The sequence below is a fragment of the Hippichthys cyanospilos genome, chromosome 8 (genome assembly GCF_059441005.1).
Source record: "Hippichthys cyanospilos isolate Australia breed blue-spotted pipefish chromosome 8, RoL_Hcya_1.0, whole genome shotgun sequence".
Lineage (NCBI taxonomy): Eukaryota > Metazoa > Chordata > Actinopteri > Syngnathiformes > Syngnathidae > Hippichthys > Hippichthys cyanospilos.
Genome location: NC_142376.1, coordinates 6,233,874 through 6,250,081, shown reverse-complemented (window position 1 = coordinate 6,250,081; position 16,208 = coordinate 6,233,874). Strand labels below are relative to the sequence as shown.

The 16,208-nt window shown below is 37.3% G+C and overlaps 1 protein-coding gene across 2 annotated transcripts in view; it reads left to right on the top strand.

The window, feature by feature from the left end:
* The window catches only part of slc8a1b (solute carrier family 8 member 1b), a 118,445-nt gene extending 109,782 nt beyond the window's left edge, over positions 1-8,663 (top strand). For both annotated transcript variants that reach the window (XM_088420820.1, XM_088420821.1), the window contains exons 10-11: positions 5,273-5,376; positions 6,534-8,663. In XM_088420820.1, coding sequence (XP_088276946.1) covers positions 5,273-5,376; positions 6,534-6,806 — 377 coding nt within the window. In that variant the 3' untranslated portion in view covers positions 6,807-8,663. The remainder of the gene's footprint in view (positions 1-5,272; positions 5,377-6,533) is intronic.
* Positions 8,664-16,208: the final 7,545 nt, after the last annotated feature.

Below are 16,208 nucleotides of genomic sequence, written 5' to 3'. Positions count from 1 at the left end.
GTCCATATATCCTTTGAATCCCTTTTTATCAGGTTAAGCCCTAAGCCCTCATTTCGCATCGTTCGTATTCATACAGAGCACATTCATACGAAATACTGATACGGACACTAAAACGAATACGTTACTGTTTCGTACTGTTTGTTTTAACACACACACACACACACAGGCAAACCTCCTCTAGCATCGTACATTTGGATAAACAACCGTGAAGCTGTGATTACACACCAGCGACCTAACCGCGTGCTATTACCATGCGGCTATTCGTCATGGCGGTAACAGGCGGCCTTATAAAGCACTCGCATGATACACACATGGAGCGCCGTGCACAAAATGGAGGCAAAACGAGCAGCCCTTTTCACCATTTAGCCTTATTAGCACACACACACACACACACACCAAACTGCCACAAAACAGACCCGCAGTTATTTGGCTTTTGCAGTTCATAAATCCCCTCTCGCGGCGCGGTTTCCGTGACGATTAACCTCGTTTATCACAGTTTCCCCGAACCGACACACACTCACGCGCAGAAAACAATATCACCGCTTGCGAGGAAGTCAAATCTAGTGGTTGTAAACACCTAAGCTGCATCAATTCACTAGTTGAATTCCTTTTCGCAGGCAAGTAAAACTCCTTTTAAGAGCAGGAAGCGTCGACAAAAGTAGCATGTACTCAAGGCTGGCTTTATGCTACGCTTAGCAGCATATCCAATCATTTCTAGCCAGCGCGGCGTAGATAGGAAGTGAAGCGTGGATGGCAGAGTCCATTACATTCATTCACGTTGACCTTTTCAAGTCACCAAAAAAAAAAAAAAAATGCTTTAGGCCGCTCAAGACATTCATGAACATTTTTAGTTCCCGACGCTTTCAGATCACGCAGATGACGCAAATGAAGCTTGCCAAAGTGTTAAGCTGCCGGAACTTCAACTGAGCTAAATGAGCCTTGTGCCACATTTGTGCGATTGGACAAAGCACAGGCAGTTCCTTAAGTGTTTTATACCTCGATATGACAGTCTTCATAATTTATTATTAAAAACTTTTGCTTTTTTTTCCTCACTGTATGTAGGAATCAAAGTGGGATGAAAAGTGTTAGCTGGAAAAAGGTCATTGAAAAAGTAGCGTATTTTCCGCACTATAAGGCGCACCTAAAAGCCTTAATTTGTTTAAAAACCTGATGGTGCGCCTTATAATCAGGTGCGCCTTATATATGGATCAATATTAAGATTGGGATTTGTTTATGGGGAATGAAGTGATAAAGTAATCTTTACCTGTTTCTTTTGTTTGTTTACAGTTGAACAAGGTTGCTCTTATGGACATTGAGTCATTATACTATTGAGAGTTATGATTTGAATTGTTATTACTTTGAGTATTATTGTGTTGTGATTAAAAAAAGTTTTAAAATATGTCATTAATTGAGTTGAGGGTGCGCCTTATAATCAGGTGCGCCTTATATATGCATCAATATTAAGATTGGGATTCTTTTATGGGGAATGAAGTGATAGCGTAAGCTTTACCTGTTTCTTTTGTGTGTTTACAGTTGAACAAGGTTGCTCAGATTGACATTGAGTTATTATGCAATTGAGAGTTATGATTTGAGTTATTGTTGTTCTTACTTTGAGTATTACTGTATTGTGATTGAAGAAGTTTTAAAATATGTCATTAATTGAGTTGAGGGTGCGCCTTATAATCTGGTGTGCCTTATATATGGAAAACGTTTTAAAATATGTCATTAATTGAGGGTGCGCCTCATAATCCAGTGCGCCTTATAGTGCGGAATATACGGTAATCGATTATTGAATGAATTGGTAACCCATCCATCCATTTTCTCTAGCCGCTTATCCTCGTTAAGGTCGCAGGCCTGCTGGTGCCTATCCCAGCTGTTTATAGGCAGTAGGTGGGGGACAAGCTGAACTGGTTGCCAGCCAATTACAGGCCACACAGAGACAAGTAGTGTCCAATGCATGTTTTTAGAGTTTGGGATGAAGCACGAAGAGAACCCACACAGGCCAGGGGAGAACATGCAAACACCACACAGGATGGCTTGAGTGAGGTGGATTTGAACCTGACTCTCTGAACTGCAAAGCGGACTTGTAAGCAAACTTATTATCTTTGTATTAAATCAAAATAATATTAATAAAAACATTTACTGTACTTTGAAAAACAAACAACATTTGTGTCCCTTTTATGGTGTATTACAGGCCAAACCACAGACTTGATCGGTTTACTTATGTTTTCGCATTACCAATTTGAAACAATTTCTTGTTTTTGAGTAATAGAAATGACAACTTTTTGTTTCCGATGTATTTATTTTTTTATTTTTGTAATGTATTTATTTATTTATTTATTTAATCTCAAAATAAATGGCGGATTAATCGGATATTAATATAATCATTTGTTGCGTTGATACTGTTGAGTCCCTAGTTCAAATCCATCTTGCATGTGGGGTTTGCATGTTCTCCCCATGCCCACACGGGTTCTCTCCGAGCACTCCGGCTTCCTCTCACGTTCCAAAAACATACATGGAAGGTGTATTGGACACTCTAAATTGTCCTTAAATGTGATTGGGTGCATGAATGTTTGTTTGTCCCTGTGTGCCCTGTGAATGGCAGGCGACCAGTTCAGGGTGTCCCCTGCCTACTGCCTGGAAACAGCTGGGATACAGATAATAGATGGTTTTTATTTGTATTTATTTATTTATGAGGCACACTAAAAATGGTAAGCACAGCACCGCATACATTTTATGGAGTTATGTGACATTATATGTAAAAAGTCCAGATTACTGTATAGCATTTAAGGATCTACTGTAGATGGTTGTCCAAGTGTTTTATTTTTATTTTTTTTTAACTGTCCATACTCATATCATCTCAATCTATCCCAGGAGTTGTTACACCTCAAGATCCCAGTACAAACGTTGATCCAAATTTGAATATATATGATGATGCATTCTGTATTAAGTGTTTTTTTTTCATTTAAAATTGCTTTGAGAAAAACATATCACAAAGGGGACATCATTGAAACAAGTTTGAGCAGTAGATGTTGACTCCGCCCCTGCGGGAAGGAACTTGTTGAAGCAACTTCTCAATGGTCCTCCTGAGGCCACAGCAGGAGGGGGAGAAGAAAATGAAGAAAAGCGAACAGATTGCCGTCAGCGGAGCGTCGCTCCCTAATGGCCGTTTGTGCTCTGGGGAGAGGGCGGCCATTTGATTGACAGCCGGGCGTTGGGGAAAAGACAACGAGCTCTCTCCGGAAAAAAAATGCCCGCTTAACATCGGCGCAAAAGATGAGATGCGCACGGAGGAAGCGACGCCTCAAAATGGAGGCAGGTGGTGTGCATACACACACGAGTGCACACACGAGAGAGAGCAGAAGGTCCTTGAAGCTTTATGGCCAGTTGGGAGATTTATCTTTGCACTCTTTTTTTTTTCTTTGGCCCATTGCCTCTCTCAACCCTCCTGCACCTCAATTTCCTTCGGGTGCTCCCATCATCCTCTTTTTTTTTTCTTTCTTCCACCACCGTCGTCTCTTTTGGCTGACGTTTCAAGGAAAAGCATCACTTCTTCTTTGCCCTCTTCCTCTCCCTGATAGCCCTCATTTGCACACTTGTGAAAGAGTCGCTAATGAAGAGGAGGTGATGACCTGTGACTTCCTGTTTGCTCTTTGGACTCTCGCAGATGTTTTGGCACAAAACTTTCTCTCGGAGAAAGACTCGTCACAGAGTCATTTGCCGGGGGTTAAACTCGGGGTTTGTTGGGAAAAGTGAATATTAGCGATATTTTTTATTAGGGACACAAATCCTACGAGACGAGATGTCTCATGAGATCGAGTCGACGGGAATGAGACAAGATGGAAAAATGTCTCAAAGAAAATGTTGAGACACCTCACAAAGTCATTTTGTGGCGAGTCAAATTCGGGATTTGTTGGGACAGTTTGGCATATTTCCCTTTAAGGATGGGACGAGGCACTAATTTCATGAGACCAGATGTCTCGTGAGATTGAGTCCACAAGAATGAGACAAGATGGCAAAGTATCTCAGAAAATGACACTTTACATTTGATGTGGGATTTAATTTGTTAAGAAAGTTAAATATCAGATAGACTTCCTATTAAAGGGACAGCAGGAGGTGCTACAGGTGCTGCATTTAACATTGTCTATAGCTATAGCAAACATGGCCGCCTTCGGAGAAGTGCCATGCCACCCTGTACTATAATTTCATGATAACTAGACCTATGATTATATTTAAAACATACTGTTTTTTTCATTAAAACACATTCCTTTGCAAGTTTTTGAAATTTACAATCATTTAATTCATTGTGAAAAAAAATGCTCAAATCTTACACACTGTCCCTTTAAGGATGTGACGAGACGAGATTGAGTCCACGAGAATAAATAATGGCAAATCTAGAATTATAAAACAATGGCCGATTTCAATTTTAAGTTTTCTTTTAAGAAATGTGCAAATGTAAGGTTAAGGTTGGGATTTTTTTTTTTTTTACAGTGTTTAATTTGGGAGAATATTTTTTTACAGTGTTTACAAACTATCTAATATGCTAATATTTTACCATTCATTTCTTCAACTGGAAAACCAAAATATTGCCACGCATTAATGCTCGATTGATTATGTTGAATATTTTGGTATTTGGACAACAATTATTTTTGTCGTTTAAAAATAAACAATAATAAAGACAGAAAGACCCGATAACACATTTGCACTTAATAAGGAATGATTTTTAGTTTTTGAAAATGAACATTTTTAACTCAACAAACTGAACTGAAATATTAAAAAAATTGAAAATAAAATTTTTGAGACAGCACTCTCCAAAAATAATTTTTAATGAAGCAAAGTGACGCCAGACCCACACAAGACACATTTGAGTCATCCTGATGCATTCAAAAGTGATCAGTAGCAACAGTGATCTATTTCAGGATGTCAGCATTAAAGTGTGCAGCAATTTTCGTCTATTAAAATCTGAAAAATACTCCCGACTCCTCTCGAGCTGCTTTTTTGTGCAGCTAGCTAGTGGCTGCCATATGCGTCGTGCGTAATTAAGTCATTTTTAGAGCCCTGAATTGGCGCATTTTCACAACAACGTTGCATGTGCGTCATCACGGTAGAAAGTCAAGTCTCCGTCATTGTGACTCGCCTCTGGCAAAATTTCAAAATAAAAGCGTTCAGGGGTGTAGTCAAGTTTATTTTGAAGCACTGGCTGGCCTTCTCACCACGCTATAAATAACAAGGTGTTTTAGTGCTTGATGCCTTGTGTGTGTTTTCCTCACAGACACTTTTGCCAGCAAGGTGGCAGCCATCCAGGATCAGTATGCCGACGCCTCCATTGGCAACGTGACAGGCTCTAATGCTGTCAATGTCTTCTTGGGCATTGGGGTGAGTACCTTCAATTGATGGGAAGCATCACAATTATCTTTATTGGACAAACGCATGAGAAATTTGTCCCTTGCGTTCAATTATTACAAGACGATACAAAAAACAAAATTACAATTTAGGAAATAACGAGTAAACTCAGGGAGGTGTTAAGCAATGTAAGTATATGATTGATGATGTATGTGTGTGTGTGTGTATATAATTTTTTATATATTTTTTTATTTTTTATATTTTTTTTTACATATAATTTTATATATATTTTTTTTTTATTATTGATTAATTTATTTATTTTTTAATTGAGGGGAATTTAGGTCAGTGGATTTTTGGGCAAGTTGAAAATTGTTCCCAAGGTGAACTGAATTAGCTGAATGTTTTCACTTTCAAGTGGGCGAAATGTGACTGTTAAATTTCCCATTGGGGATCAATGGGGATTTTTTTTTGTTTGAAAATTTTGATTTTTTTTTTTTTTTGTGAGGAGGGTACTGTGAACATTTGGAATCAGAATACTAGCTCCCAAAGTAAACTGAGTTAGCTGAATGTTTTCAATTTCAAGTGGGCAAAAAGTAAATCTGTCATGTTAAATTTTCCATTGGGAATGAATAGGGAAATTTTGGTTGAAAATTTTGATTTTTCGGAAATCTGTGAACGTTTAGATTTAGAACAATAGTAGCACACAAATTGTGAAAAAAACTTAAATACCGTATTATAATTTCAGCAGTCACAACTCAACTTAACTTACTTAACCCCAGTGCAATATTTTGACAATTTTTGCATCATTTTCTTCCACATCATCCTCGCAGTATTTTAGCTAAGCAATGGCATACTTCCGGTAGTGTGATCACTAAGTGGTTGAAATTTACCATGTTGTCCCCATTTGGGTGAAATTCCATCTCCCTGACGCTTTCTTTCAATGCTTTTTAAAGCGGCAAAATTACCATACAAGCTAGCTTGCCGTAATGGAATAAAATGCGGCAGAATGCGAGACAACTCGGAAGGACTATCAGATGTTTACTCTCTATGTTTACCGTCCCACAACGGACTCCCTGTCAAGATTAGTTGCGTTGATCCAGATTTACTAAAGCCGAGCTTTTTCTCGGGACATCCGCCACGGCCAGCGGCACTCGGTCGTCTCGAGTCTAAAGATTTGTGTTGGGTGTCAGGTGGCGTGGTCCATCGCCGCCATCTACCACCAGAGTAACGGCCACGCCTTCCGGGTGGACCCGGGAAAGCTGGCCTTCTCCGTCACGCTCTTCACCATCTTTGCCTTCATCTGCGTCGCCATGCTGATGTACCGGCGGCGGCCCGAGATCGGCGGCGAGCTGGGCGGGCCGCGGACTGCCAAGGCCCTGACCACCATGCTGTTCGTCAGCCTCTGGCTCCTCTACATCCTCTTCTCCTCGCTGGAGGCCTACTGCCACATCCAGGGCTTCTAGATGGCGAAATCTGCCCCAGGGGGGATTTTTGGAGGAAATCAAGGTCGCCCGCCCGGTCGATCATTCCCTCCCATTTGCGCGGATTGACTGACGAATGAATGGATGAAGGAGTGAAGGATGCGTCGGCGCATCTGAAAACACAAGCGAAGGAAACGCCGGCATGGATTCGCGGGAACTATTTGAATGCATTTCTTAACTTAAACTTAAAGCCACTAAAAAAAGGTCTTAAATTTGGCGTCCGTAGAGCTCGCGCACCCGGTAGAATTTTAAAGCGGCGCGACCGAGACTGATTCGTTGTGTTTGTGAGTCCATGCATGAGCGGACGATACTGACAACGCGGGCCACAGGAGAGCCAGTATGTGTGTCTGTACGTGTGCGTGTATGTTTATGTGTGTGCGTATGTGTAGACATCACTGCTGCTTAGGGACTCAAGTACTGAGTAGTCGAGTACTGTGAAAACAAACAAACAAAAACTTGCCTCTTTGTTTTTGCCGCGTGAGACTGAAGAAGCTTTTATTAAGTATTCGATCCGTTTTTTTTGTTGTTTTTTTTCCGCCGGCCTGTAGAAACGCTGAGTCATCGTCCACGAGATGTAAATAAAGCCGAGCTTACTTGCCAGTTTTTTTTTCCCGGCTCGTTGCGAATGTTTTTCCCGGTTGCTCTCTCCTGGACGTCTTTTCTGTTTCTTTATACTGTAGAAGGTGACGATGAAAACGCGTGCTTATACCTTTAATAAGGCCTCGTCTCATTCGACAAAATGGCCATGTACCGTTTAAAACTGTTAGAGTATTACAAGTGCGTATATATATATATATATATATATATATATATATATATATATATATATATATATATATGAATTTTGTTTTCCACCAATGTAGATGTACAAAATAATTAAGGTACTACGCTCAGTGAAACCTCATTTTTCGGATGCCTCACTCCCATTTAGTTCGTTTGATGTTTTCTGTGTCTTAAACCACACCCCTCACAAGACTCCTGAACAATCGTTGGACCATTCCAAATCCTTAAGGGCTGACCTACATTTACGACCACAGATCCTGAACCCTAACTTGTCACCTCGCTCGTAGGTTTGTCTTTAGGGTACACTGGTATCTCCTACCGCAATGCGCAAAATTGATCATGCTTGAGATTGGAAAGCCCCCAAAAACTTTCGGAGTTCCAATTGTTGAGTAGTTGAAATGTGTTATGTAATTTTTGGTGAGGAAACTGTCTAAAGAGACCTAGGAACTGTTTTAGTTGCGAAAAGTCGGAATAATGTCATTTCAATATTATTTAATATTTCTTGTATATTTAACACCAACCAAAAAAACTCAGACAAATTTGAATGATAAGCTCATTTTATCCCAAAACTATCATTTTTAGCTTTTTTGTTTTTGAGAGTCCTGACATTCAATCTTGTTTATTTTTTTTCTAAGCGTTTTGCCTAAAAAATGGCTGCTACTACATTCAATACAAAGAAAATCAATTTCTTCAGAACCTGAGGCAATCAATTACTTTAATACTGAATTACCAAGAGTGATCAATTACTTTTGTTCGTAATCACCTTGAGTAATCATTCACTTTAGTCTCTTACGAAAAGTAACTGATTATCAATGAAGTACTGTACTTTCGAACTGAAATTTATCAGTTGCTTTAGTACCTAAAGTAACCGATTACTTGATTCATTCATTTTTAGACCTTCCTTTGTAGCCAAACACTCAAAAACTAAATTGAAAAAAAAAAACATATGAATGATAACTTTTAAAATCTGGACACATAAAAATTAATGAAAAAACAAGTCTTTGGGATTGATTTTTTTTTAATCACCACATATATATATATATATATATATATATATATATATATATATATATATATATATATATATATATATATAATATCAGGGGTTCTCCACATAAGGCGCTCTTTCGCTACAAAAGTAGATATGCATTTTTGTGGTGCAAAAAGCTAGCTAACGGCTAGAAGCTAGCCAGCTAACCACAATCTGCAGTCACACCAGCGCTCAAATTGTCCTTTCAGCGTTAGAACTTCTTTTCCAGAGTGAAAATTAAAATTCATCCATGAGTGTGTAGTCTCCCAGTCAATTGAAAAAAATATGAATGGTTGTAACCCCACATTAGGTGTCGCACGTAGAAGCATGATTTGTGCCTGAACTGATGTGAGTTTCTAGGCACCATTTTAGCCATGTCTAAAAAATCTGAAAAACTGTCAAAAGTTTAACGCTAGATCTCCGTAATCGACCATCGCATTGTTCTGGCCCGTTGGACGTTTTCCAGCGGTTATCCCCTAGAATCAAATCCCTGAAATCAATTCTCCGATTTTAGTATTTTGAATCAGTCTTGTGGCAGAAACCGATGACGCCAAAATCTCTACTTTGAATTTTGTCCCAATAGTTTCCAAATTGATGACGATCGGTACCATTAGCTAGAACATTCCTGCTCTATGTGTTCTTTTATTCATAACCAATTTTCAAAACATATTTTGCAATTATGTATTTAGAAGACTAAATCCATTTTAAATCGATTTATACGCCGCTCTTGTGTGAAAAGCGAGCATAACCGCGGACCAGATGAATTTAACGTAAAATCATTTCAAATCATGACTCCGGAATGGCGCGCCTCTCTTTGAATGATTTCGCACACCGTAATAATAATAACAAGGATAATAAAAATAGCATAATCCGCCCGACTCTTGCATGATGCACGACTTCTTTCCCGTTTGGAGTTGTCCTTGAAGGCCTTCGAGTGGCAGTTTACCCCTGTTTTTGTCAAAGGGAAATATTTCTATGCGAATATTTGCTGTCCAAGCGACCGTACAAGGGTTTTTCTAGCCGAGGGGTTCTTTTCTTAAAATAAACAACAACAAAAACGCACACACATACACACAAATTAATTCACCTTCTTAAGCGCTTGTGAGAACTTAAAAAAAAAAAATTCAATATGTATTTGTCTCTTCACTGGCATGGAGCTGAAGGTTTATACACTGTAAAAAGTTGTGCTTATTCGTACAGGCTGTCACTTTTTGAGTAATTTCAACTGTTTAGCTTTGGTGGTGGCTTCATGTGGTTGGACTTACTGAAAACGTACACGCTTGCCAAATTTGTTTGAGCGCAGGAATGAAAAGCTTGTAGTCGCGTATTCATAGGTGTTTGCATCAAATTAGGTAGCTAGCATTTAGTCTTTTAATGGGGAATGAGATGATTCTGCTATCGTTGCGTGACGCTTCTTCGAGCTCGGTCGGGCTTCTGTTTGGAGATAATGCTGCATTCGAGATCACTGGGATTTTTTTTGTAATATCGCAGAACAGTACTGATCAGGAAATATCATGATCATTTTTAAACCGGTAGTGACGTCACACAAAAAAGGGAAAAACCCGAGAAATGTGCTAAGGCAGTCGTTCTCAAATTGTGGGGCGGTTCCACTTGGGGGGGCGCAAGGCTAAGCTCGGGGGGCTCCGAGAAATCCATGGAAAAGGATTTGTTTTTGCCATGTGAAATGTAATTGCGAGGAAATAAAGACCGGCATCTTTTTTTCAGGCACTTTGATGCACTCGGGTTTTGTTTTGCTTAGACAAACCTTGAACCTTGTATAAATGCTGTAAAAAAAAAGTAGTTAACAGTTGTTGAAAGTCACTGTTGTCACTGTTTAAAAAGATACAGTTTTAGGTATGCTTAGACAATTTGTATAGACGAAATCTTATTTTTTTTGGGGGGGGGGGGATTTCTTTCCCAAGGGAGCATTTGAGAAGCACCGTGCTAAGGCATTTTATTTCGATTTTTATTTAACGTGGGGGATAGTAATGCATATGTGTGTGCCAAAAAGAAGTTAACAGGAAGTTGTAAATTCCCCCAGTTTTCTCGAACGCAGCATTAGCTTGAGCTAGCTAGCAGTAACGCTAACAGAGAAGTGGGCACTGTTTTTTTTTTCGATGAAGGAAAAAGATTTGCACTGACTTTGTGGCTTCTGTGAAACGGCTACTGCTCAAATGTTTTGTTTTCCTTTCTTCAGTTGCTTACAATGTAAACAACAATCTTGTACCTAATGTAAAAAAAAAAAAAAACAAGAAAAAAAGCTAATCAACAACAAAACGATTTACCTCCTGGTGAACTTCCTGACTGATCGAGCAATGGACAAATAAACGGACAGGAACGGGAACCGGGACGACGGCGTGAAACGATGACGAACAAGAAGCGGATGTGAGGGGAATGAAGTTACAGCCATATTTCGTTGATTTGTGGGTCAGCGAGCATATGTGTGTATCGTCCTGGTGTCTTATCTGTCCTCGATTGCTTTTGTCTTCTTCACTACCGGAAAACTGAACGTAAGGCATCCGCATCCGGCTCCATGTTTTTTTCGGGAATGTCAACGTGCTACTTGTGGACACAGTGCATGAATGCTAACGTGTGTGTACATAGTTAGAGTTATAGAAAATCGTATCCCATTATTCCAATTAAAAACAAAAAAAAAGGTCCGAATGCTGTACAGATTCAGGATTTCTCTTCATTGTCTTTATTTAAGCGGATTTTGGTGTAACTTGCACATTACAACAAAGAGTGTTAGGGCCACACAAGCAGAGAAAATATTACACACAAGAGATGAAAGTTATTTATTTTGGGGAATTTATTCGCATGTTCTCAAGTGGAAAAAGCGTGTATATAATATGGATTTTCCTTAAAAAAAAATCTCCTAAAATTACTGTTTTAATCTTGAAAATATAGATTTCTTGTGGAACTGATTAGCCTAGCAGGGTAGCTAGGTTTTAGCAAGCGCATTGGTATTTTTTATTGATATTGTTAGCATAACTGCATAATTGTTGAAGTAAATTTTACCTTTATTTTTTTCATCCTTCTACAGGATCAAGTAAAATCAATAAAATAAATCAATTATTTTATCTTTAAAAATGTGACTTAGGCAACGATGATTTTAAGCTAACGATAACAAAGATAACTATTAACTTAAAATTGTAACTTTTTCTCAAAAATATTCAAAGGTAATCTTGAACAATTATGCCTTTAATCATTAAGAATGTAAACTATTTAGCCGCAAATTATATTACTTAATACTCTTGAAATTAGAACTTTAAATAAAAAAACATCTTGAAAATAACCACTATGTTGTTCACATGAATACTGTGTATGACTCAAAAATATGACTTTAATCTGAAAATTATGCTATTAATCTTTAGATGTGTAAACTGGTTAGTCAACAAAGATGTAACTTAATCTTCCTGAAAAAAAATTTTTCAAGTGCGACGACTTGAAAATATGACTTTAATCTGATCTTAAAAAATTACGCCTTTAATCATTAAACATGTAAACCATTTTCCCAGAAAATATACTCCAGAATTTTGAATATTAAGTAAAAAATATGCTTTCTTCTTTTTCCATCATAAAAGTACTGTGTATGCTGAAAATATGGCTTTAATATTAAAATACAAACTTTTTTATTGCTAAAATCTTATATATATTAGGGGTATAACAAAAAACGATTTGAAATGTATATTTGTTTTTTTATGTAAAAAATTCAAGTGCATTCCGGTTTGAAATACATCAAAATATCGAATCACTTTATCGAATCATCTACTTATCCAATCAAAATGTAATATTCATCTTGAAAATGTACAGCTTTTTATCTTCAAAATAGACAACTGAATTCTCTGTGTAATTTTTCTTTCGCTCTTTTCAACGTGGTCCTATTACTCCATACATTTCAGTTTTTCATTTTTGTCCTTTCAAAAAAAAAAAATGGATGGCAAAAGGCAATATCTCTTTGAATGAGAAAGATGGCTGACAGTTCATGTAAAAGTTTATTTTGCCATGAAAGAAATTCTATTGTATATATACTGTACAGTGTTACTAAAAAAAAAAAATAAGTGCAGGTGGCCATCATTGCCACCCCTTAAGAGAAATATTTATTAAAGGGGGGGTGGGGTGGGGGGGGGGGCAGTCGAGAATGACGAATGACATATAATTGAGTTTATTGCCTTTGGATGGATGTTGCTTGTTTTTCCACTTTCCTTTGAATTCCTCGCGGGGCTTTTTCCACCATTTTTTTTTTGTTGACTCACTCCACCTACATGCTGGCGTTCCCATCATGCTTTGCTCCATCCACATTTCTCTCACAGGGTGCAGTATACCGCTTTAATCATATTTGGTAATTAAAAAAAAAACAAACAACAACTTTGTTTTGGTCTCTGTCCTCTCTGTGTAAAAGTGTTTTTGTTTTTGTTGAATGATTCTTAATATTATTTGTCAGAGACCAACGAGGAAGTTATTTTGTGTGTGTGTGTGCGCGCATGTGTGCGCGTGTGTGTGTGTGTGTGTATTGCCACTAACTGTGACTGCTCTCCATGGTACTTCTGATTAAAAATCCAATAAAATAAAGTTTGGGATACCCTGTTTCAGAGACAACATGAGTTCAGCGCTTTAATATTTTGTGTGTGTTGTGTTCGGAAAATTTATTCTGGTAAAATTACTGCTTCTCCAACATTATCAAAAAATATATACTGGAACAACATGATTCTAAAAAAAAAAATCTGGCTTTAATTTTTAAATTGGACGACTTTGAATAGTGAATGGCAATTCACGCAAATATGCAACTTTTTACAAATATTACGTTTTGCCTCTAAAAAAATGGATAAATTCTCAAATCATCCAATTGTAATGTAAATTAAATCATTTTTGATATCTTAAACATGCAGTGTAATTTATAAATCTTGGGAATATGCAATTTTTTTATATTGACAACATGTAACTTCTGTAGATTATACTTTAATCTTGAAAACATTACTTTTCTATTTGGGAAATATGAATCTTGAAAATGTACAAATATTTTCTCACTGTTTGTTGAAAACACAGTATATAACATGTTATTTTAAATCTAAGCATTTTAAGTCTTAAAATAATCGTGTACATAATATATTATCTGGAAGTATGTAAATTTATTTAGAAAAATATACAACTTTTACTACCACCCCCCAAAAATGTTGACACAATTTTTAGAATTTACAACAGTTTTTAAATAATAGTTTTCAAGCTATCTAAAAAAATTAGCATTTTATTTAAATAAAAAGGGTTTATATAACGTTTTTCATAAAAATAAACCTCATTTATTGCACTCCTGTGAACTCATTCACTCCCAATTTTTGTAATATTTTAAGTACAGAAATTATATATATATATATATATATATATATATATATATATATATATATATATATATATATATATATATATATATATACGACACGAAGAGAGAAAAAACTCATTAAACTTGGACAATACAGGACATCTAAGCACGGTCATCTTCATCCATTTAACAATGATTGTGTTCCCGCTTTTGTGTTTAGCAAGCATCGACCGCAATGCTAATTAGCCGTCTTGTCTCGGCAGGCGGCGGCTGATTAATTCTGTTTACTTGGACATGTAATAAAGGTGCATTGTCTCCGCTCGCTTCGCGACGCTCATCACACGGCGGTCATAATGATAATAGTAATAATAGTAATAATGGTTGTGGAACGCGTCTGCCGTTCTGCTATTGTGTTTGCATCCATATTGAAAAAAACACTTGTCAACTAATATCCTTTGTCTTGATTCCATCATGAAGATGATGTTTGAACAAGTTCACTTCATTATACCGCGTAGCGTCACTCGTACAACATAAATATGTACAACATAAATTTTGGAGTTTAAGCCTCACACTGGCACAAATTTAGCAAAAAAAAATAATAATTATAATTTATATACACACACCGTATTATAAGGCGCGCCAGATTATAAGGCACACCCTCAATTAATGAAATATTTCAAAACCTTTTCCATATATAAGGCGCACCGGATTATAAGATGCACCCTCAATTAATGACGTATTATAAAACTTTTTCAATCACAATATAGTAATACTCAAAATAATAACAATAATAACTCAAATAACTCTCAATAGCATAATACTGTAACTCAATGTCAATATGAGCAACCTTGTTCAACTGTAAACACACAAAAGAAACAGGTCAAGCTTACTTTATCAGTTCATTCCCCATCTACGAAACTCAATCACAATATTCATCCATATATAAGGCGCACCTGATTATAAGGCCCACCATCGGCTTTTTAAACAAAATGAAGGCTTTTAGGTGTGCCTTATAGTGTGGAAAATACGGTGTGTGTGTATATATATATATATATATATATATATATATATATATATATATATATATATATATATATATATATATATATATATACAGTATTATATATATAATAAAATCGTGGCTTGTAGTCTGAAATTTACAGTAATCACTGGCAGCCCAGTTAATTTTTTATTTGTTTTACTTCTACAGCTATCACTGGGAGTGAATGTGTTAATTAGACAAACCAACTAATGATAATGGCAAAATAGATGCTCCGATTTGCGACACCTCAACAGACATTGCGTCCAAGTGTGGCAGTGACTTGCACAATCTTCCTTTGGCTCCACATTAGAAGTCATAAAAAAAAGCCATTACTTATCCATCCACCAGTGGCTCGCCAGATGCTTGACCTTCAACTGCCTCTTTGGTCTTCACGCATGGTGTGCCGCCGCCATCTAATCCCGCTTCCTGTCGGGAGCAGCTGCCCGGCTTCTGCGGGCCGGCACACTAAGGCCACTTGAAATGAGCAAAAGAAAATGACTTTTTCGCGGAGCTTCGCATGTGCTGAAGCAGCAAGCTGGTGAACATGTACACATAGCGTACCGCAAGACGAGATGTCTCATGAGATCTCGTCCATGAAGACAAGACATCGATTGGGACAAAATTTTAATATAAATGTTCCAGTTTTGAAAGGTTTCTTTTCATTAAACCGACTGCAACAACAATTTAGCATGCAAATGACCCGACTCCTGATAAGCGGAAAAAAATGGATGCATGGATGTAAAGTTGACTGCAGTAGTAGCAGGCGTTTTTCTTGCAGCTCGAGTTCATTTTGTCATAAATACCCAAAGTTCCAGTAAGCTTATGATTGTGTGTAAATGCCAAAAGACCACAATTAATCAACAAGTCAAATGGAATACATGTACTGTTTGTGAGAACAAGGATTGACTCGCACGTTGGTTCAGTCTGCTTGCTTGTTTTATTGAAAATAATGCCATAACATTATCAGCTAACTCAAGCTGCTGTTAGCAACAGGCAATGCCTGCTAACAGCTAACTGACGACCACCCTTTATCTTATCCCGTTACACTAATTATTTTAAGTAAGAATACGGCCGATATAAAAATGCACATCTGTGCATCAAAATTCGTCTTATGTGCCTGATGGACCAATATTCCTCGAATTTGAAGAAAAACAAAAAAATCTAATTGTTAACTTCATTTTTGGGAAAAAAAGTGTTTCTTATATTTGCCGA